The sequence below is a fragment of the Aythya ferina genome, assembly GCF_964211825.1.
Source record: "Aythya ferina genome assembly, chromosome: 8".
Classification (NCBI taxonomy): domain Eukaryota; kingdom Metazoa; phylum Chordata; class Aves; order Anseriformes; family Anatidae; genus Aythya; species Aythya ferina.
This window is the reverse complement of record NC_140304.1, coordinates 11,648,694-11,669,527: the sequence shown is the minus strand read 5'-3', so window position 1 is coordinate 11,669,527 and position 20,834 is coordinate 11,648,694. Positions and strand designations below refer to the sequence as shown.

General features: G+C 52.8%; 1 protein-coding gene across 3 annotated transcripts in view; it reads right to left on the bottom strand.

Moving 5' to 3' along the window:
- Positions 1-369: 369 nt before the first annotated feature.
- The window catches only part of RXRG (retinoid X receptor gamma), a 31,357-nt gene continuing 10,892 nt past the window's right edge, over positions 370-20,834 (bottom strand). For 2 of the 3 annotated variants that reach the window (XM_084527189.1, XM_084527188.1), the window contains 9 exons: positions 9,986-10,245; positions 7,129-7,273; positions 6,344-6,523; positions 4,302-4,462; positions 3,441-3,570; positions 3,043-3,175; positions 2,176-2,267; positions 1,787-1,892; positions 370-815 (listed from right to left, as the gene is read on the bottom strand). In XM_084527189.1, coding sequence (XP_084383315.1) covers positions 668-815; positions 1,787-1,892; positions 2,176-2,267; positions 3,043-3,175; positions 3,441-3,570; positions 4,302-4,462; positions 6,344-6,523; positions 7,129-7,273; positions 9,986-10,245 — 1,355 coding nt within the window. In that variant the 3' untranslated portion in view covers positions 370-667. Of the gene's footprint in view, positions 816-1,786; positions 1,893-2,175; positions 2,268-3,042; positions 3,176-3,440; positions 3,571-4,301; positions 4,463-6,343; positions 6,524-7,128; positions 7,274-9,985; positions 10,246-17,525; positions 17,873-20,834 lie in introns of those variants that run through there. The other variant, XM_084527187.1, reaches the window with a different exon arrangement.

Here is a 20,834-nt window from a genome sequence, read left to right as displayed (position 1 = left end):
AGGTGCCTTCCCATCCAGGCTGTGCAAGGGTGTGGAGCAGCTTAGCAAAGAAAAAAACACATTAAAAGGGTTGCTTTCCAAATAACTTTACATTTTTTAAGAGTTCAAAAAAGTCCAAGAGCTCTGTTTAGGATGCCAAAATGAATTTTTTTTGATTGAAAGCAGAAAATTGCTCCAGGTCTCCCCTTAGCAGGAGCAAGGAACAACAATATCTGGGAAAAGTCTTCCACCAAGAGATTCATCAGCAGGAGCAGCTATATCCCAAGTGAGGTTTCTGCCCTGATTTGGGTTGCCCAAGAGCCTCCACAGGGTCCCCTTCAGCCCCATCCCCTCCCAGAGCCATGACCACAGCAAAGGAGGACACTGCTCTGCAGGCTCCCATCAGTGCCTCTCTCATATATTATTTTATTTGTTCTGTTGGCTTTTATTGAGAGTGAAAAAATAATTTAAAGCAATTATCTGTACGGGGGGGGCAGGTAGCTGGTTAGCTGGGTGGAGGATCGGTGACCACTCCAGGGAGGGTTAGAGGGGGTGATTTACAGCTGTACAAAGACACGACAATCCCACCGAGGAGGAGTGGAGGGTGAAGGACATCTCTCGAGCTCTCACGGACCCAGAGCAGAGGGGTGGGAGGCTGTGCGGGGACAGGGGTGAGGCCAGACCCTCCTCAAGTGACCTGCAGGGGTGTCTCCAGCATCTCCATGAGGAAGGTGTCAATGGGGGTGTCGCCGATCAGCTTGAAGAAGAAGAGGTGCTCCAGGCACTTCAGCCCGATGGACCGCAGCGCTGGCAGGCGCAGGAGGAGTTTGGCAAACCTGGAAGGAGGGGAGCAGTCAGAGGTGTGAGGAAGGTGCTGAGCACACAGTCCTGTTTGTTTCCAAGCCTGTGACAGAGGCCTGGGAGAGCAGAGCCTGAGCCCTCCCCAAAATGCCTTGTGGAGTCACAGTCAGACACTTCAGGGGGAATTACCATGGTTGAGTAGGGCACAAAGGAAAAGGGGAGCTCTGTTTTTCCTTCCCTTGTGCTTCAAAGTAAAGAAATAAACATTTTTCTCTGTATGCGTAGACAGAAAATATCTTCCCTAAAATAATTTTGCATTTCTAAGTTCCAAAAGAAAAGCAAAATAAAAAAAATCTGGATTCTCCCCCCAGCAAGAGCTTGAACTGGTGACTTGCATCTCCACCGTGCCATTAAAACACGACCTGAAACAGCCTTCAAAGAAGTCCTCTCCCCCATTTCTCCGACAGTGCCTCTGCCTCCTGTTTTGGGGTGCAGCGGGGGGCTGCTCCCCCCTTCCCTTCTGACCGCAGCACCCCGGCCGGAGCTCAGCACCACAGGAGGTGCCAGGGGCGCAGCGCTCGCCCGGGGCGCAGGGGCCGGATCCAGCCACCGGCGCTTCGGTGGCGCGGCCAGCAGAGGGTGGGATCGGATCGAGAAGCAGGAGACGGGCTTCTCCCAGGCGGCCCCAAGGCTCCAGCACAGCTTCGGGGGCCTCAGCCTCTCCCGTGATCCAGCCTTCCCTCTCCAGGGTGGGTGTTGGGGTGAGCAGGGAGCTGGGAAGCAGCTGTGGGATGCTCTCAGTGCAACCCAAGTGTCCACGGACTAAGGGAACTGGGAAAACTTCTGGGGATGATCCTACATTTGTGCAAATCTGGGAGTCCCCAGGCTCAAAAGGGACGTCCCCATGCCCCACAGGACCCATCGAGTGGCATTTATGACCTTCCACGTGGCCTCTGCTTGACCCAGCCCCAGGCCGGAGGGCCGCTGCCCCGCTGGGGACACTCACCGCCCTGGCTGCTCAGGGTATTTCTGCTTCGTGTAGGCTTCCAGCGTGGCGTAGACCTTCTCCCGCAGCGACTCCACTTCTGAGGGGCTGGACAAGCCCTTGGCATCTGGATGAGAGAGAGCTCTGGTGGAGGGGAAGTCACTGCAGGGACCTTTCTGCTGCCAGCAGTGACCAGGTGCATGGGGGGGAGAGGATTTGGGCCCTCTTTAGCCGAGCACCCAGAGACTGGGGCAGATCTGGACACAGTCCTGATGCTCAGTGCCACAGCTCTCCTGCTCATGACCTGCAGAAGCCTGGAGCCTTGCGTTTTCACAGGGAATTTCCCTCCCCTGCAGCCCTCAGCACACAGGGGAGAGATGGTGACACCGCATGGCAGCCCCACAGCTTACCTGGATTAAACAGGACAATGGCTCGCAGGCAGCCCAGCTCTGACTTATCCATCTGCATGTCCTTCATTTTGGACACCAGCTCTGTCAAAACCCTGCATTTGGGAGACACGGGTGGGCAGATCATCAGAGAAAGGGTTTGGACAGCAAGGCTAGGGGCTGAAGAGTTTCTGGGATGGGCACTGGGAATCCCCCTAGTTCTCTGCAGGGAGAGGCAGCAGTGAGGGACAGCGATGCCACACTGCCCTTTTACATATGTATCAGCAGCACCTGGGGTCCCCAGCACCAAATTCACCCCTGCTCTTGCTCTGCTCAGCACCTGGCCCTCTGCACTGTTTGGATTTTAAAGAACAATTTGTGTTTGCTTGAGGAAAACCACATGAGTGTTTCTCCACATCTCACTCTGTAAAACGTGGCCAGTTGTGTAAGAGTAGCAACACAGCACCCTGCCAGGCTGCGAGCAGACATGGCACAGACAATCCCCGTGGCTGTTACATGAGCAAATTCTGCAAGCTGCAGCTTAAGGCTCTGCTGGCTAAAGCTCTTGCTGATCAGTATTAGCTCTAGATCCAGTTACGGCAAAAGCTTCGAGCTGCAAGGGGAGGGCAGAGAGGCATTCCTCCTGCAGAAACACACACCCAAACGAGGAGATGATTCTGCAGGTGGAAATCCCTTCCCAAGGTGCTTTCAACCCTTTCTTGTGAGTTTTGTTTGGTTGTGTTTCTTTTAAGCCAGTTGAGCATCTCCTCCTCGTTCTAGCTAATTCTGCCCCAGGTCTCCACGGGTTTGCTCCAGCTCTTGCTAAAAGAACATGCTTCCCTTTCAGAGGGGAGAGGCAGAGCTGCTGGGGGTGACAAACTGACCACAAACCTGTCGAAGATGGAGCCCACGCCAGCGCTGTGAGCGCTGCTGCGGTGCACGTGCAAGCCCGTGGCCAGGAGGATGCCGTCCTGCACCGACACGGAGCGGTGGGAGAAAGAGGCGATGAGCAGCTCGTTCCAGCCTGGATTGGAGGGACAAGGAGGTGTGGGAGACAAGAGGACAGGTTCAAAGCATCAGTCCCACGAGGAGTGGGGAGCTGGTCTCTGCCCACTGGCTCCACCATCAGATTCCCAGGGCTCCATCTACAGTTTTTGCCCAACACCCATCCTGGCCCTGCTCACCCTGCGAGCTCAGGGTCTCCTCCCGTTCCTCATGGGCTCACAGAGGCCAGGGGAAGGATGGGGATAACAGGAAAAGCCCGGGAGGCCACACATCAGGGATGTTACCTGCCCGGAGGAGTATGACTTGGTCCTCCAGCGTCAGGTCAGAGAAGTGGGGGATGCGCTTGGCCCACTCCACGAGCGTGAAGAGCTGCTTGTCAGCGGCGTGGCAGATGTTGGTGACAGGGTCATTTGTCTAACAGAGCAGCAGCATCCAAGGGAAAGAGCACAGGAAAAGGGGAGAATTGGTCAGTGTAAAATCACTGATAGTCATCAGCAGCATATCATGCAGCATCAAATCAAGTTAGCAATACTCAAAGTTAACCACAAGTAAAATGATCAAATCACAATTTCAGTTGTGTGCTTTTGGAATAGAGGAGATTTTTTTATTTTTTTTAAATCATCATCTCTTATCAGCCAAATTAACAGGTTGCCAGACATTTGTTTGCTCTCTGTTCTTCACAAGGCAAGTTCTGCGTGGCAGGCTGGAGTCCTGCTCCCCAGGGCACATCTCAAAGCCATCTGAACAGGCACGAACAGCAGTTTTACCCAAACCCAGGGAAACCAAAGCAGTGAACCCACTGTGTCCAGCTCCACCTCAGCCTTGGTTGCTGGGCAGGCAATCTGTGCCCAGGGCTGTGCAGGCACAGAGGCCAGCACTTGGCACCAGCTCCCTGGCATCCAGCTGTTGTCCTATCTACTCCTTGAAAGCACAGAGGAAACTGGAAAAAAATCTAGCAAAACAACACACAGACTGTTTTAGAGCAGTCATTCAGAATAGCTTTTAAAAATCAGTGGTTTTTAGATGTTGTGAAGAAAAAGTATCTTGCGAAATGCTAGCATCGGGTTTGTCATTTCAAATCACACCTCGAATGCTCTCATCTCAAGATGTGAGTGATTTTATTGAAACCACACGGAGCCCCTTACTGAGCTCTCTGTGTTGACGTCGTTGTACGCCTCCGTTTTGGGTTCGACCGCCAGCTCTGCTTCCAGGATCCTCTCCACGGGCATGTCCTCGCTGCCGCTGCTTGTGGACTCAGCTTCGTTTTCGCTCCGCTCCCTGCTCCTCTGCCTCTCCTCCTGCACAGCTGGAGGACAGAAGAGCATCTCTTCACACCCAGACAACACTTACCTGCTTGCTTTGGGTTCCTTTTCCTCTGGAAGGAAGGTTGAGAAACCCTCCTAGTAGGGGGAAGAACAGAAAATAGACAGATACTTCAGGGTGCCCCCATCACTCCCCAATAACTTTGGAGTTGTTGCAGTCCAGTGGCCTCCAAATTTGACAAGTGACTTCCAAGCTCCAGCAGAGAGGAAGGAGGAGCTCATGCCTCCAGGTGGCAGCCTGGACTCAGCCGTCTCTGGATGCTGGAGGAGGCAGGAGGGCCCCCAGCACCCAGCTGCTGAGGTTTGCTGCATGCCCAAGTCCTGCCCCAAGCTGAGGCCTCCAGCAGCTGGCACAAGGGGGCATGGGGCTGAGCAGGAATTCCTCCTGCTGCAAGCTTGGATCTCTCCTTCTCTTCTACCATCTACGTTTTCCAAAATATCTGCCAATAGGAGAAACAGAACCACTGAAATTCTTTACAGATCTCAGCTGTTAACCCTCAGGGCAGCTGGGTGTATGAAGGACAGGTCAATGTAGGATGAGCATCCATGGCATGCCAAACCTCGTGCTTAGTACAACATCCTGGGTGCATGTTTTTGTTTGAGGAATCCCAAAGGGAAACATGGAAACCTTGCTTAAAAAAGGAAAAAAAAAATAAAAATAAAAAATCAAGTGACCAACAGTTTAGCTTATTACTGGGGAGAAGTGTCCCAGAAGAGCAGCCCCACTGACACCACTCCTGTACAAAAGCACACAGCACCAGCCATGCAGCACAGCCCCCAAAGGACAAGTAGGCAGCTGGGCTGGTCTCAGATAACCCATGATGATCTGTAGGCATTTATACACCCAAAGTGATAAAGGTTCAGTAAAGCTGGGCCCTGCCACAGAGATTCAGCACCTTAAAGGCTTCCCCAGCCTTAGCTGTGCATCAGGCAGTCAGTAGCCAGAGAAGTAGGGAAACCACCATTAGACTAAGAGATAAAAGGGACTTTTATCCATTTTTATCCAGGAGAGGGGACCTGCAGCAGGGGACACTGAGGAAGGGCCAGCTCTGCAAGCTGCATCCACCAGCAGCCTGGGGTTTCCATTTTCACGCTCTGTGAAGGGGAGCTGCACTGACCTCAAGGTCCTCTGAGCCACTTTGCACCTAGCAGGAAGGGAGAGCTGTGCCTGAGATTAGGTTTTTGATTCCAGCCTGGCACTTCACAGTCCCCTGCTGCCCTAAGTGCTCAGGGCAGCACTGCAGTGACTGTGCTATGGGGAACAGGCTGAGGTTCAGAGGTTCAGCCTCTGCCTGGCATCACAGCTGCCTGCCCAGGCTTTGCCCTGCACTGGAGTGTTTTGTGTGCTCTCCATGGGGACGGCGTGGCCTCTGAAAGGGATAGCTAAAGGATGTCCCTGCTGGCATTCAACCCTGGAGATGACAGGGTTTTTTGCCTTGGAGCAACAACAACAACAAAAAAAGCAGCTTAAAAGCCACACTGGATGTCACTACCTGACCTTACAGTCAATATCCTGAGGAAGGAGGGGGGAAAAAAAAAAAATCACCCCCCATGAACGTGAAGGACAAGATGTCCTGTGAGAGGGCACCTGCATAAGCACTGTGGGACACCAAGGACCAGCTCTGTGAGTCTGCAGCTTTTGAAAGCCCCTTCCCTACATCACAGCAAGCCCTAAGGCTGCATGAACACCAGCACTGCTGCCCCACATCCTCCTGCAGTACGCAGTAAAAATGGTGTTTCTTGCTCTGCCACGCAGAACCCAGGGCAACATGCCATGGGACCATGCTGTCCCCTCATGCCACCAGCAGTGCTGCACGCCAGACTGCCCCTAACGCACAAAATATGTGTGTAAGGAGGATTTTTACCTTCCCTCTTCATCCCCATGGCGAGGCACTTCTGATAGCGGCAGTACTGGCAGCGGTTGCGCTGGCGCTTGTCTATGAGGCAGTCCTTGTTGTCCCGGCAGGTGTAGATCAGGTCCTTCCTGATCGTCCTCTTGAAGAAGCCCTTGCAGCCCTCGCAGCTGTACACCCCGTAGTGCTTCCCTGGGGAGGCAGGACAGGCCGTGAGCAGGCATGGAGGAGCTCAACCCAACCCCAAACGTGAGGGAAGAGGTTGCAGGGTGAGACCTCAGCAGGTCTGGCTTGGCTTTAGCAGCTTTTAGCAGGAATAATGACTTCTCACTTTGCTGTGATAAGGACAGACCACATCCACCTGCACCCAAAGGGAGGAATGCAGAGCCACGTCTTCACTAAGGTTCAAGGGCAGAAAATCTACAGGGAGCAAATGGAGTACGTGGATATGGTGGAGTTCACCAGGCTGCAGGACTCTGGGGCAGGAGGGAAGAGCCAGGCACAGCCACAGCCCAGATAACACAAGGCACAGGTGAACAAGAACACAGTGATTTTGTGTTTTACCTTTGATAAACAGGCACAAGGTGTAAAATGAGATGATACGCAGAGCCTGTTTTTTGGGGTTGCCCTCTTTTGTGCACAGCACAACTAATTTGCAAAGCAGACAGCCTGCCCTTAGGTAAGCCAGGCCAGCTACAAATCCTGCAACACCAGCACAGCCCTGCATGAGCCCCACTCCAGAGCATCAGGGGAGCTTTCATTGCACAGAGCCTTCCACGAGGAATAAAACCTCCTACCTGAGGACCTGTCCCCACAGATGGCACAGATGTGTTTGGCTAAGGAACCTGGGCTTGTAGATGGATAATTCATGTTCCCCATCCCCGTGAGACCTGGCAGGGGCTTGACATCCTCCGAGCTGCTGACGTTGTTGAGGACGTTGAGCTGCAGAAGCATAAGACATCGCATTGAGAACATTGAGCTCCATATCCTAGTGAAACCATCCCCAAGTTGAGCCCCCCCTCCCTGCCCAGGCTGGCTGGGCTCATCCCCAAGCTCATCCCCAGCCCCAGGAGGTTGCCTTGGGCAGACTGACATCCTCCAGTGAATCCAGCTGGAGGGATTTAAGCAGAAGCTGGGTAGCAGAGATCACCTCCCACACCACCCTGATGCTGTAACCAGAAGACAGCGCTAAGCAGAGCTGGAAAAGGGCAGGCAGCAACCCTCAGCTGCTCAGTTACAGCCTCCAAGCGACAGCACTGGTGGGATCCTGCCTGCTTCATTAGGGGATGCTGGTCACCAGCTGCCTGGGGCCTCGAGCACTAACTGCTTAGTGAGGAAGGGATCTGCAGCCAGGTGATTTGTTGCAATTCAACCTGCATGGCTGGGGAGGCTGTAACGATGTTAATAACAATAATGAGTGCTAAATGGGGTAGCTTCCCTGCCTCGTGATGTGCAAATCTGCAGAAACACGTGAAAACACAGCAATCACAGTTGCTCTCTGGGGTTCAGGTTCCCAAACTCGGTAACAGACGGGTGATCAGAGCACATTTGGGGTTGTCAGATCAAGAAAAGGAGCAAGCTGAGCATCTAAAACGTGCTGCAGCGAGACGCAGGCGGAGGGCCCAGAGCTCCCAGCTCGGATCCCCTGGAGCTGCTCGTGGCTGCTGCAAGTTAAAGGTTACAAACTGACATCGATCAGAGACCAAAGCCCGATGTTGCCCAGGGCTCTCTTTTATTGCTATTTGCTATTGCTATTTTGCTCTGCTGTTGTTGGCAGGGCAGCAAGGAGTAAGGGCCATTGAGCACGTCTTGGCAAAAGCTGCCCGGGCAGACCAACGTCTCCCCAAAACCACGGGCAGATCATCTTTCCCATCGCCATGCTTTGAGGGACGGTTTCTTCATCACTGAGCTTGGTTTTAACAGTCACCACAATTTGTCAGCTAAACCTCTGCTTCCCAGCAAGAGGACAGAAGCAGGGAGAGAAAACAGGGCTTGGGGTGAAAGTCGAGCTACGCCTCTAGTGAGCCTTCAGAGTAACTAAACCAGCTGGTTTTATACCACTTGTTGCAGGTTCTCCGTTTGTTCCAACAAACCGTCCATTTCCCATGAAAAAGTGTAATAACCTCTCCAGGGAATTTCAGCCTAGAACAAGGAGAGTTGGTCCTGCTGGGATTTTTGGACCCGTCATTAGATAAGTAAAAATGTGAGGTCTATCCTCATCTTGTGTCACCGCTGGCCCTTCATTTTCAAAGCTTCAAAGGTCTGATGGCATTGAAAATACAAGTTACCAAGCAAAAATTATCACATCAAGAGCCAGCTTGTTTTCTCCCACTGAAAAATAGGGCTCTACAGAAAAATATTGCCCTGGGTAACAAAGGTTTGCTGTCCCCAGCAGAGGCCCAACCCAGACAATGGGCAGCTGTAAATCCAAAAGCTCCAAAACCCAAACTTGGAGCAAGGAAAGGATTATACAAACCTTTCCTCCCCTCCAAGTAACCAGCCAAAGTTTTTAAAAAACTTTGCAAATTTCTTGCCAAGATGCTGAGGCAGGAGGAACTTTTTATGGTTTAAAATATTACTTGGAGCTCAGGTATCACCTTTGCTTTCACTCTGGCTGCACTTCCAGGCAATAACAGGGTGCACGTCGGGGGAGAAGTGGGGCAGTTTTAGCCATCAGTGTCTTTGGAGCTTGACTCCTGCAGGTTAAGTGCAATCACGTATGATATTTGGGACAACTGCTTGAACCCAAATCCATTAGCAGCCTCCCTGCCGAATCCCCAAGGCCCAGCTGTCTCCTTGCATTAGAGGCAACACAAGTGAAACGCTCCTCGGAGCTGGTAGCTTGGCACGGTGCCTGGATTGGGGAAACTGCCTCCTGGAGCATCCCCTGCCCCAAAGGAAAGGGTCTCTGTACAGCCAGCATCGCCACCATCTCCAGCACCACCAAGTACCTGCTCAGGGTGCCACGGGCACAAGTATTGCCAGAGCTTTTCAGCACATGAAAAAATCCCACACTGCCGCCTGACCGAGGTGGTCGTGGGCTCTTGGCAGCTTGGTCCTGCCCCTGCCCAGACCAGGTACCCCATAAGGGTGTCCCCTGGCTGTGGGGGACACCGACCCCAGCCACAGGGCTCCCTCCCTTGTCTGGAAGGGAAACCTCAGCATCTGAGTGAGCTCAGACAGCGAGGACAGGAGCGCTTTGTTTTTCTTCAGGCAAAGTTTACCTGCAGCCCAGAGTACGTGGCTGGCATTTAGCATCAGCATTTGTCTCTCCAGAAAGTCTAGGGGAAGGAGCTAGAGCGAAACAAAGCAGATACCCTTTTGCAGGAGAAATAGGGATGGCTATTTCCATTTACAACACATGCACGTGTATTTCCACTCGTAGTAATTATTCACGTGGCAATAGATGCAGTGGTGGGGATCAGAAATCGGGATTAGCTCTCTCCCCTCACCGTGCAGGGTATTTGGAAACGTAGACAGGCATTTTCCGTGTCTGTGCCAGGGGGATTTACGCAGGAAGGCTCACGTGCTGATTGTTCTTTACATCCAACCTCCATAAGTGGCCAAAGCACACCAAGGACTCCCCAGCAGCCCACCCACGCCAGCCTCAGAGCACCCCAAGCTGGCGCAAAGGCAGCGAGCGCCTCTGCCTACCTGTGGGCCGGCGTGTGCCACGAAATTCATGCCCGGGGCCGAGGACAGAGCGACGGGGTGCGAGCCGATGGAGGATGCGATGACCCTGTAGGGCGAGCCCAGCGCGCCCACCGGCGACCCGATGGCGTTCATGGGGGACGGCAGCGCCCGGGAGGCATTCGCGGGTGCCTCGAGGTAGTTGTGGTGCCCGTCCACCGCGCTGCCCGCGGAGAGGCTCGAGGATGGGCTCACGGACGTGGAGCTGGCGTGAACGGGGGAATCTGCAGGAGAGGCAGAGATGAGGGACACGATGGGTGAGCCTGGCCGCGTGGAGATCCGCTGCCCTGACTCGGTCGTGTCAGCGTAGGTGCTGGCCGAGGCTCAACACCAGCCAGCAAACGTGCCTTATTGTATAAGGGGAAAGAGCAAAACATTGCTTATGGCACAGGAAATAGGGTTATACACAGCAACAAAACATGTTATGAAGATAATATTTAATAATCAAATCACCCTTTGCTGCTTCAGTGCCTCAGCTGACGTGGAACAAGGCACCGCTGCTGCCTGCCTCGGGCTGGGTTTCTATTCCCTGAGGTCCCACAACTGTTGGGAAGCCAGCTCTGGGATCAGCACAAAACTAAAGCCATGATATCCCCACCAACCAGGCTGGAAACCCCAAATACTCACTAGGATGCTCCCTTGCTTCCCATGATGATGGCTCACGGTGTCACGCCCTGCAGGCTCCTCTTCCCTTCCCCATGGCTCAGCTCCTCACTCCCCCCATGTATGCCCCCACCTTGCTATTTCACACCTTCCTCCTGTTCCTCTTCAAGATGCCTCATCAGGCTTTGGGACCCATTAACCATACAACCCACAAAATGCCAAGCTCCAGCTCAACAGTTTTACCCATAATTATCTAGCAGTGCAGACAACAGGGCAAGGCACCCAGAAAACTTTTTATCCATTGTTTGCCCTCACTTATTGGTACAAGAGGGAGCAGGCAGAGGCTGTGACCACACAGACAGCAGAGTGTCTGGGCACCAAATGCCTACCAGCCTCGATGGGTTCTGTATCTAGTTGCACTTTAAGGATTTACTCATGACCTTTTTTTTTTTTCCCCTTCCCTAGAATTTAGCAACCCCGGTTAGCATTAGCTGTCATTAGCATTTCAATGAAGCATTGTTTCTCTGTTGGCTTTTCAACACAGGAGACCGTTCCCCGGAGCAGCAAGGCAGAGATGCTGTGTGGGAAGGTCACACAGCTGGTTTTCCATGGCTGGCACGGAGGATGCTCTCCTTGCGTTTGCAAGGAAGGCAGAGGTTTGGTGGTTCCCTCCCTCCCCCCCCCTCTCAACATTATTGCAAAGTTATTTACGTGACAGTGTTTGTTATTTTACCTGAAGTAACAATCAAATCTGATTCAAAAGGAAGATGCACAATAAAGACGGGAAAAGGTCAGCTTGCTGAATAACATTAAAGACATTTGTCAGAGTCAAGGAGGACTCGATCCGCTGTTATCAACCCACTTCAGACTTAATTCCGCAGAGGGAGGGGGAGAAAAGGTCTTTGTCAATTCTTGCTTTGGCTTTTTGGATCAATCCTCCCAGTGGGAAAGCAACGTGCGGCAAGAGGAAGCCAGCACAACAGCAGAGCCCCAGGGGCAGCACAGAGGTTTGTGGGCAGCCCCAGGGCATGGGGTTGCACCCTGCTGCTGGAGGACATGCCCCAAGCCCTCCTGTCACCCCCTTGGGGACAGCAGCATGTGCAGCCTGGGTTGTTAGTCAACAGCAAAACTCCTACCTTGGAGTGGCTTCCACGTAACAAAGCCTTTCACCCAGAGACAGATGCTAGGAGAGCCTTTGGAGGGGGGCAGATATCCCACCTCCCCTGGGACCTGACTCTGAGGCACCTCGGTTGTTCCTTGGGACTTGGAGAGGAGCATCCTGACCTGTGCCATCAACAGCTTCGGAGAAACGGGCACGGATTTCTCATCGCCTCCAATTAGTCTGGTTCCAGAGTGTGCAGTCCTCCCCAGCATCAGGCTTATGAATAAATTAATTTTTATGTCACTTTAAACAGTGAGATAACAGCATTACCTTTTAGGATTCTTCAGCTTGGGAGAATAAGCCACCAAAGGGGGGATTGGGAAGAAGTCTGTCACAGCGGAACAGCTAAGGAGAAGAGGGGTGATTCTTCATCCTTTTCCAAGGGCATCTTTTGAAGTACAGTTCAAAAGAATGTAAGCAAATAAGAAAAGACTCCCAGGTGAGATATTTTACCCGTGTACACTTCCACAAGACCTAACAGAAACTCTGCCACTACTAAGTTTCCCTATTAGAAAGGCTCCAAGCTTCCGAAAGTGCATCCAATAAGTGCATCAAGTCAGTCTTCAAGGGAGCAAAACTGCTCCCGTGTGCATCCTCCTTCACCAGGAGGACTCTCAGAGCACTCCAGCCTGGGAATGGGAAACTGGGAGGGATATGGGGAGTGACTGCAAGGCTCTGCACCTTGTGTGCAGGACAGACCATGCCAAAGCATCCTTGAAAGTGGGGTTACTTACTCCCTGAGCTGAGCACCCTCAAAGCTGCTTCAATCCAAAGGAGCCAGATTGGTTCCGACAGCGCAAATGGCAGAGATTGCAAGTCTTGCTGATTCGGGCTGAAAATGGCTTGGGAAGATTAAATGAAATGTTCCATGGGAAAATACCATTTGTGTCACGCATCTTCCAACAGAAAGTGACCTGAACATCTCGCAGGGACTTCCCTCAAGGTATTTTCTTCCATCGCTGGGGGATGAACAGAAGCATCCGAGCTGCTCCGTGGCAGGGATGTGGCCCTGGGATGGCGCGGGAGGGACCGCGGAACCAGGAGCCAGCCAGGGCTGCCTCCACCTCTCCGGCAGCACTGGGCACAGGTGACATTTACACAGGCCCACAGCCCATCCGTCAGGTAATGCGAGGTGACAAGCGGTGCCGGGGACTCGGCCAGCTGCGGCAGGGCCCCGTGGAGCCAAGGGGAGGAGAGGGCTCAGCTCCCAGCCAGGCTGGCGCAGCCCAGTGCCAGTGTCCGGAGGACCCAGTACCTCAATCAACCCTTCACGAGCTCTCTTGTGTGCCCCCCTCACACACAGCAGCCTTTTCTTTGTAGGAAACCAAGTTTAAAAATAAAAGGGAGCGAGTTTCTGCGTGCTCTGCTGCTTCCAGCTGCCTCTGTGGGTGCAGCACAGGCTGCAGAGAGGAGCCAAGCGTTGGGCATACAGACACAATGTGCACCCTATTGCTGCAGCAATCGGGGTAAGATCATATGAGATTATTGACGACTCTGCTGGCATTAGAAAGAAACTAGAGGAAACCCCAGGAACCACGCAGCTCTCTGCATTTTAATAACGTTGCCCTTGAGCAAAAGCATTGCATTCACCTAATGGCCACTGAAAGCAAGCAGGCACATGACAAAACTCTGATTCTCCACTTCAATCTGGGTTTCATCTCCACCACAGCAAAATCCCAGCCCAGGATGGGAATCTTGCATGGCCAACCTCATGAAATTGGGAGTACAGGACCACCATCTCCATCAGAGCACAGCTGCAGGTGCCTGGCAGCTGCAGGGCACAAAGCCCCAGGTCCCCACCACCACTGCTGAGCAGCCAGGGCTGGGCTAACGCAGCTGAGCTGGCCCAGGACCAGTGCTGGCTCACTGATGCCAGCTTGGACACCCCTGTGCCATGAGCACTTCCCAGGGGAAAGCTGGAACATGCCTGAAAGGGAAGCCAAGCTGCAAGAGCGCACAAATGACCACAGGTATTTCAGTAAAGGCAGTAGGAAGGGAAGTGCCTGGCCTGCAACCCATAAAATGTCTTGGTTTTCACCCAAATAATGACAGAAGACACCAATCTCACCAACTGCATTAGAGAAGAAGTGGAAAGAGAACAGAGAGACTAGAAACATCCAAGCCTAGATGATCATCTCTAGATTATCACGCTTCCAGCCTTGTTTGGCAGGCCTCAGAGAACAAAGAACCAGCGCAAACCCTTTGAACACCAAACAACATGCCTGTGCTTCTGGGGTCTCAGGCATGCATGGAAAGGGTTCATTTCACTGGCATGAAGGATGACAGCACAACTTTGCAGGTACCTCCTCCTCTGCAGATCCAAGCACCAGGCAGAGGCGTGCAGGGAAGGGTTTCAGCAGAGGAGTGGGAGGTGCAGCCTGGCAGGCAGCTCATCCTTGGAGACAGCCTTTGTGGGGAAATACCTGCAAGGAACGCTCCTGAAATTGGATGCAGTTGTGTAGCAAGGACCCTGAGTTAATTAGAATAAAAGTTTTGCTGCTATGACTGTGTTTTTTTTTCAATACATGGAAGCTAACCCAAAAAACTATCCCCTTTCTGGTGGTATTTTTAACTGTCCAAGCAGGTTTCCACAGGCAGTAGATCTACACGCTAATATCCTACAGCAAGGTTACTGGTTTTGCCTCGCTTTTAAGGTCCAGCAACCTTTGTGCTTCCAGCTGCCCACTCAACTCTGCGAGCCAATAAATAATGCAGCCCTCCCCTGACAGCTGACATCAGAGAGGAGCAAACATTTTTGGAGGTGAGCAGGGGCTTCCGCAACGGGGATCTGCATGGAGACAGAGATGAGCAAGCAAGAAAAGGTTTCCCTCTGGCAGTGGGAAAGAGCTGTCACCTCTCCTCTCAGATAGCGCAGAGCTACACTGCTCCTGTGCTGCCCCTGTAAGCCAGGGCCACCCAAAACCTGACCCAGGAGGAGCAGTGGGCTGGAAGCACGTGAGGCTTTCACCTGACTTGGTCCAAACTCTGCATCAGATGCTGGTTTGAGATCTTGGGCTGATTTGATTGAAATTGGACCAGGTGTCTCTATGGCCAAATTCACCACCACCTACCCCTACAGGTATCACTTCCCCCTGGTGACAATGGTAATGCATGAGAGTTATGTAAAAGTTTCCCATTTACAAAGAAAAAAGTAATTGAATTTGAGGCCTGAAGGGTTTTTTGAGATTGTCTGATCAGATTTCTCACTGGGATCTCCATCACAGCATCCACCAGGGACAAAACATACACACTGATCCCTACAGTGGTCTTTGGGCTCCTGGAGAAGCTACAGGTCCCCATCAGAAAGCATCCCATTTGGCCCTGTGAAGGCAGGTGAAAGCGAGTCTCTCCCACTTTTAAAACAAAATCTGTTTCAGTAGCTGCAGGATTTTGCCCCATTGCTGGATTTTCTCACACTTCTGTCCATTGGGTCAAAGACCTCTGCCACCTTCACAAAAGCACGCTCACGGGTCTGCCCACAGCAAGCTGGGGCACCCAGAGGAGAAGCAGCCCATGGCACATGCACCACGGGCAAAAAGGTGCCAGGCAGCCGGGCAGCAGCCTGGGTTTTCCCCCGCAGCTCTCCCAAGCCCCCAGCCGACCCAGCCTAACCCCGGCTTTGCCTGGGAGAGCTGACAAGATCGCAGCCGGAGGTGGTGTGGCCGCAGGCCAAGTTACATGAGTACTCATAAAAGAGACTTTGTGGAGGAGCCAAGTTAGTTCTTGTCCCCAACCAACTGTGCCAGAGTGCTCGGAGAGGGGATGGCCAGTGCAGCATCTTTCCTCGCCCTGGGAGCGAGGCGTTGGATGAAATGCATCCTTCTGGGGAACGAGACCATGGGTTGAAACTCTTTCCATGTTCCAGGAGCCCAGGCTGTGAAGGCAAATCTGGCTGCTTAGCACACATCCTCTGCTTTGGATGTGTGAGGGTGACTAACCTGAGCGCTGGTACTGCTGCTCTCTGCACTCCTCGGTAGCACTGCACGGCCCCGAGTCCTTTTCTCAGCACAAGCCCTGTGCTTCTGGGCAATCTGTGCATGACTGTTCCCTAACACAAACCTGGTGTTACTCAGACATTTAGGATCATAGTGACGGCTATACGCACCATCAAATACATATATTTTATCTCTAGGTTCAATGAAGACAAAGTTAAAGCATACATAACAGTCGCTTAAATGGAAAAAAAAAAAAAAAAAAAAAAAGAAAAAGGAAGCAAATACAGTTTTAGGAAACCAGAGCTGCATCAGGGGCACAGGAGCCCTCCAGCTTTGAGGGGAGCGTGGATGTGAGCAGGGACCCCAGGTCCATATCATGCCCAGGGAGCACAGGGCAGGCAAGAGGCATGGTTTAAAGCAGCCCCAACAAAACTCAGCCAATGCTTTCCCATCTCTTGCCAGTGATTCACCAACAGAAAAATCCTCTGGTTTTCTAAACCGAGCTAGAAGCAGGTTAAAATACCACTTAAATGCACTTCTAAATGGAAGTTAAAGCCCCAATATATCGAACTGTCGGCCAGATGTTGGATTGGTGCCCTGGTCTTCACTGGTGGGGCAGAAATACCTCTTCTTCCTACCAGCTCCCTTTCCCAGAAGCCTCCCGAATGCTCCACAGAGCGCTGTGACCCCTGCCTCCACAGGGATCCGTGCCTGGTTCCTGCGAAGATCAGTCTGAATGTCTCCTTGTACATTTGTAATACTCAAGGAATTAAGCACAAATAACACTTCCATTGTTCCCCTCTTATTGCAGCAATAGGAGAGAGTTTGGCTTTGCTTTCCTTGTTCCTAAGAACACCAGCGAGCAGTAGACTTTTCCAACAAGAAGCCTGTTTTCTGCAGACCCTGGCTAAGGACTTACTTTGGAAAGTCGAGCGCTTGCGAAACGCAGGGGGTGACGATGCAACGCCTATGGCTTTTCTGGAGCTGGAGAATTTCTAGAGGTGAGCATCCATTGCAAGAGGGAAAATTACACGTGGTGGGACCATCCTGTGTGCAATCCAACATCTGCACAAACCTCATCTCCAGCAAAGAAATCCCACCCAGCAGCACCCAACAGCTCCTCAAACCATTCTCCCTCAGCTTCCTCCACATTAGGACAGGGAAAATAGCTTAATACCTTTGGGTAAAGGCAACAAGCGAGCACTAGGAACTACAGAGCCTGTTTTCCAAGAGCAGTTCTGGTTTCTGCACTGGGGCTGGCTAGCGTGCAGGGGACTGGAGCAGCCCCTAGCCCTGCAAGCAGGCACAGCCCCCTGCACAGCCCCATCTCCCTGCTTGCAGCCTCGTTTGGCAAACCCGAGGCAGCTCCTGGTGGTTACAGGGGGATCCATGTCCCAGGGACAGTGCCACGATGCAGGCTGCTTTATGTCTAAAAGCGTTTTTTTTTTTTTCCTCCAATGACTTAATGAATAAAAATGCAATTGGAAAGATACTTCCTTCGTTTGCTTCTGCTCTTTGAAAGAACAGATCCAACTCACGCACATCTCCCGAACACCAAACTTCAGAGCAGAGCCTGGCTTTGATTCACGCCTGCCTGATTTCAGGCAGCTTGCTTTGGCTGTGCTGAAGTAAACCGCAGCACAACTTCAGTCCCAAGCACACAGGCACTGTAGGTTACCGCCACACGTGAGCTAGGCTAAACACATTTCTAAATTCCCTTTTCTCCCCCCAGACTCCTACTGCAGGATCAGATTCCCCACCTAACCCAGCAGGCACCAACTGCGAGCGCAAGGAGAATACTCACTGCCGAAGCCCACGGGAAACTTAATGAAGTGAGGATAATTCCCGTACATGTTGAATCTTCAGTTCATCTCTCGCCTTTCTAAACACGACCACCTCCTCTCACTTCAAAGCTGCCCGGAGCGCGGCGCAGCCCACCGGGGTCGGGACATGGCTCTGCGGGAGCGGGGGCTCTCAGGGGGCACGGGGGCAGCTGCCTCCTCCCGCGGCCTCATCCTCGCTTCACGCCGGCAGCAGCTGCTGGCTGGGATGAGAGGTGCTCTCGTTCCTGGCAACTCAGGGCTGGCTCCTGTCTTTGGCTGTCTCGGCTCGCCGTGAATTTACCGCAGAGCGTCCCAGTAGCATAATCGCCCGGCTAAGACACCGATGGATGCAGGCAGGCTCCGGTATAGATCAAAAATTGGGAGGCGGAGGGGAGGTTAAGTTGTTTAGGGGAGGAGCATCGTGGAGAAGGAGGCGGCTGTTTGCTTTTCCACCAGTCAAGACTCGGTGCAGGTTATTAGTTATGCTGGCCCCAGCCATGTGGAGGTGTTTTCCAGGCACACCAAGGGCCAGCAGTGCTGAGAGCAGGAGCCCCCACGCAGCTATCCAAGGGCTTTGGGGGCTGTGCAGGACGTGGAGCATCGTGCTCCTGCCCTGGCTCTGCTTTACCTGCACTCCTGGCATCGCGCTGCAGGGTCGTGGTCACCCCCAGGAAGCGGCGGGTGGAGCTGGAAGGGGCAAAAACCCAAACCCCAAACCCAGTGTGCACTGTGCCAAGCATCACGTGCAAATATCAGCTTCCTTGCTGCACCACGCAGGGCAGGGGCATCACTCATGGCATCAAGCACCCAGGGGGTTGCTTTTGGGCACCCCAGTTAGGTGCAGGGTCCCCGCACCCCTCCTGGAGCCAGGATGGGGTGCCAGGATGCGAGCTGGGCTGGTGGGGAGCCGTTTGGTGAAGATGGGGAGCCCACTTGCAAGGAGCTGGTTTACAGCTGGCTGCTGAAGCTGCATGGGATGAGGAGGGAGGACACACAGGACAGAGCCCGGGGGGGCTCAATACACACCAGAAAAGAGTTCACAGCCACAGCAGCACAAGGCAGCAGGCTGCACAGACAGCCCCCATCCATCCCTAATGCTCACTTCATGCCCACCCACCCAATAATCAACTACTGCAGGAAATAAGCAGAAATAAGGAGGAACAAACAGGCAGATGCCAGAGCAGGGCAAAGCCACGTGAAGATTTTTGGTACTGCCTCTAGCAGCCAGTGTTCTGTGGGGGGAGCATCCCAGCTCCCTGCCCGGGAACCCCCTGCTCTGTGGCTGCAGTTTTGGGGGGAGGCAGGGATGGAGGCAGGGATGGAGGCAATGGCACAGCCCCATGCTTCTGATGCAAGTGACCTCAGATGAAGTCACCTCGAAGGAATGGAAGAAGGAGGAATTTTACCCGAGGCTGTAAAGCGAGCAGAGGCCCAGGTCTGCACTGCCTGGTGTGCAGAGCTGTGCTGGAGGAGGAGGAGAAAGAGGAAGAGGAGGAGGAAGGAGGATCACAGCCCTGCCACCAGCACATGGTGGAGAACAGGGACAGGGGGCTGGTGATGGAGGCCAAGCATCACCCTCACACCTGGCATGGAGGGTAAAGGTTACCCTAGTTAGCTCCATTTCTCCCTTCACTCTCAGACATCACTATGCTCCTTCCTCTCTAACCATAGTTCAAGCAAGGAAATGTTTTTATTCCTCATATTAATATTTCAAAAATTTATAGAGGTGATTTGGCCTCCTCCCATTACCAGGTAATGCACAATATCAGGAGGACACCAGATCACAATCACAGCTCCTTACGGGCAGCAGGTACACGGCAGCAGCTCCAGGACTTGGCCTTCACCTGGGCATCTCCATGCAGCAGAAAACTGACTGCTGCCAGGAGCCAGGAGGCTTGCAGACAGCAGCATCAGTACTCTGCATTGTCCGAGGCACACGCATGCAGTTTTCTCAGAGTAAGACACGAGATCAGTATTCAGAGTAGGTTTTACTTATACAAAAGAAGAAAGTAACTGCGGTCTTGCAGAGGGAATACAAACAAGAGATGGCTCCCCTAGTTTACATCAGGCCACCTTTCACATTCCTTATTGCAGACAAGGCGGGCACTGCAGGATGGTTTCATTCCCCAGCAGCTACGTCCTGCCCTCCTCTGCACCCTGCACTAACCACGGGGATTTCTAACCTGTAGGCAAGGCGGGCTATTTGGGGATAACGCTGGCTGTGACTTCAGCACGGTCTTTTAGTGTGGTGTTGGGACTCCGTGCGAGGCCAGGAGGCGAGAGGCAGCAGGGCAGGATGCCCCACGGCCCCGCAGAGCCGGCTGCAAGGTGCCTCGTTTCAATCTCTGGACAGAAAATTGGATTTCTCAGCAGGGAAAGCATTTTGCCCTCCGTGACAAGTCTGAAAAATATTTTTCAATCAAAAAAAAACAACAACAACAACAAACCAGCAAACAATTGCTTGGGAAGAAGTGATGCTTTTTACCCCCACGAGCAGGCACGGAGCAGAGCTGGGATGGGGAGGTGTGAGCAGCGAAGCCGCTTTGTGTTTTAAGCACCCACCACGCCGGGTTTTAGCGGGGGTATTAATCCTCACCCACCACGCAGGATCTCAGCAGCCTTAATTCTGTGCTAATGACGTTTTAGTAGGGAATTATTTTTATTGATCTGCCCAGAGCAAAGAGCCTGATTTTAGCCCGGCTCTGCCAACATCCCGTCCTTTTTTTTTTTTTCCTCCTTTCTTCCAGCTTGTAAGAAATGGGAGAGAAGAGAAACAAAACAGCCCTGAGCTCCTTAAAAAGGCTGGCAGTCCCAAGCAGTAAGTGGATTACTTTATTGATTTTTAGCAGATCTGGGTTAGCCGGTGCTTAGCGCTGCAGAACACATGCACGCTGAGCAACTCCAAGGGAACCCCTCCAGGCCCTTTCCTCAAGCTAAGCAAGCACTGGGAAATTCATTTCAGGGTTTTGGGGCAGGCTCCAGCCCCTGTACACAAATCAGTCTGGCAGGCTCCAGGAACCAGCCCAGCTTCTCTTACAAAGTGCTGCGGGACCATGCAGAGGCAGCCCCTCAGCTTCTGCAAGACACTGCTCCGTGTTCTCGAAAGCTTGCCATTTCTCCCCTCTTAGTTTGTAAATGACAACACCGTGACCACCACTGCTGTCTTACAAAGGAAAACCACTGCCACACTGCACCCATGTTGCCTTCCCTGGGTACCCGTCAACTCCCCAAGGCCACCACACCATATCTGATGTTTTGGCAGCACGTTGGAATAGCATCCCAAAGGTTTC